This window comes from Herpailurus yagouaroundi, unplaced genomic scaffold (genome assembly GCF_014898765.1).
Source record: "Herpailurus yagouaroundi ecotype Mexico unplaced genomic scaffold, PumYag 198, whole genome shotgun sequence".
NCBI classification, from domain to species: domain Eukaryota; kingdom Metazoa; phylum Chordata; class Mammalia; order Carnivora; family Felidae; genus Herpailurus; species Herpailurus yagouaroundi.
The window spans coordinates 27,672,775-27,674,084 of record NW_024412429.1 but is presented as its reverse complement, the minus strand read 5'-3'; the positions used below and the strand labels follow the sequence as shown (position 1 = coordinate 27,674,084).

At 60.2% G+C, this 1,310-nt stretch overlaps 1 protein-coding gene across 1 annotated transcript in view; it reads left to right on the top strand.

The window, feature by feature from the left end:
• The first annotated feature begins 641 nt into the window (after positions 1-641).
• HEBP2 (heme binding protein 2) overlaps positions 642-1,310 on the top strand; it is a 9,816-nt gene continuing 9,147 nt past the window's right edge. The window contains exon 1 of the mRNA XM_040449062.1: positions 642-689. Coding sequence (XP_040304996.1) covers positions 657-689 — 33 coding nt within the window. The 5' untranslated portion in view covers positions 642-656. The remainder of the gene's footprint in view (positions 690-1,310) is intronic.

Sequence of the window (1,310 nt, the reverse complement as noted above, 5' to 3'; positions counted from 1 at the left end):
CTGCCACCAGAAGGGCCTCAGGTAACTCTCTGGCGTCCTGATCTGTGACTTCCAGCCTCCAGAACAGTGAGAAAGAAGTTTCTGTTGTTTATGAGCCACCAGTCTGCGGTGTTTTGTTACGGCAGCCTCACAGATTAAGACGAAGCACTATTTCGTTTATTTGAAAGGCCAGAAAAGGCAAACCTACAGAGACAGAGGACAGATTAGCAGTTGCCTAGGGCTGGGGATGGGGCACTGGGGAGAGACAGCTAAAGAATTTGGGGTTTGGGGGTTGGGGAGAGGTGATAACAATGCTCTAAGGTTGATTGTAGTGGTGGTTGCATAACTGTAAATATACTAAAAACCACTGAATGGTACGCATTAAACGGGTGGATTTTATGGTATGTGATTTCCATCTCAATAAATCTCTTAGAAAAAAATAAAGAATGAATCTAACAAAACGTTTGTTTTAAAGGCACTAGAGTCCTGTGGCTGTACCCCCCCCCCCCCATTTCTCTGTCCCCCTTTCACCTCCCTCTCCCCAGCCTGAAAGTTCTAGTTGGAACGACTTAGAGGTTTGGGGGTCATTTCAAGGAAAGGTCAGTAAACAAGGACACTTGAAGATCGTCTCCAGGCACGACTGGGGCGCCATCTGCTTCCTCCTGCGAGGGACCCTGATGGCTGTCTGGCACCTTGGACACCGTCTAGGTGTGAGTAGGGAGGGCCTCACGCCTCTGGCCGGGCCCCTTTCCAACTCGCGCATGGAGCCCTGGGCCCAGGGGGTGCCAGCAGACACAGGCGAGGTTGGAGCCGGCAGGCGCCAGCCCACCGTCGCCCTGGGAGGGCAGGCTCCCTCCCGCCTTCGCGGAGCGCACCTAGGGTGCTGGCCGGCGCTCCCGCCGCTCCCCGGGAACAGCCAGGTCTGCAGGACCGGCTCCCAGCGCGGGTGGAGCCGCGGAGACCTTCCCGAACCGGTTACACCAGAAACCCCGAAAGCCAGTTGCTTTGTCCTCCACCGCCCCTCTCCCACAGTGGACACCTTGGCGCGCCTGTTAATTTAAAAAGCAAGGGCGAGGGAGGGAGTCCGAAAGGAAGCCGGGCCTAAGCGGACCCTGCAATCCGGACCCCGGCCCTCACCCCTGCGGAGGGAATCCGACAAGGGGGGCGCGGCCCCGGCGGGAGCAGCTCGGGTGGGAATCCGGGCTCCCGCGGACGCAGCGCGCCCCCTCCCGGCCCAGGCCGGGGCGGCTCCCGCGGACGCGGGTCCCCGGCACCGAGGGGAGGAGGGACGCGCGTCGACGCGGTGACCGGGGCGCGGGGCAGCGCGGGGG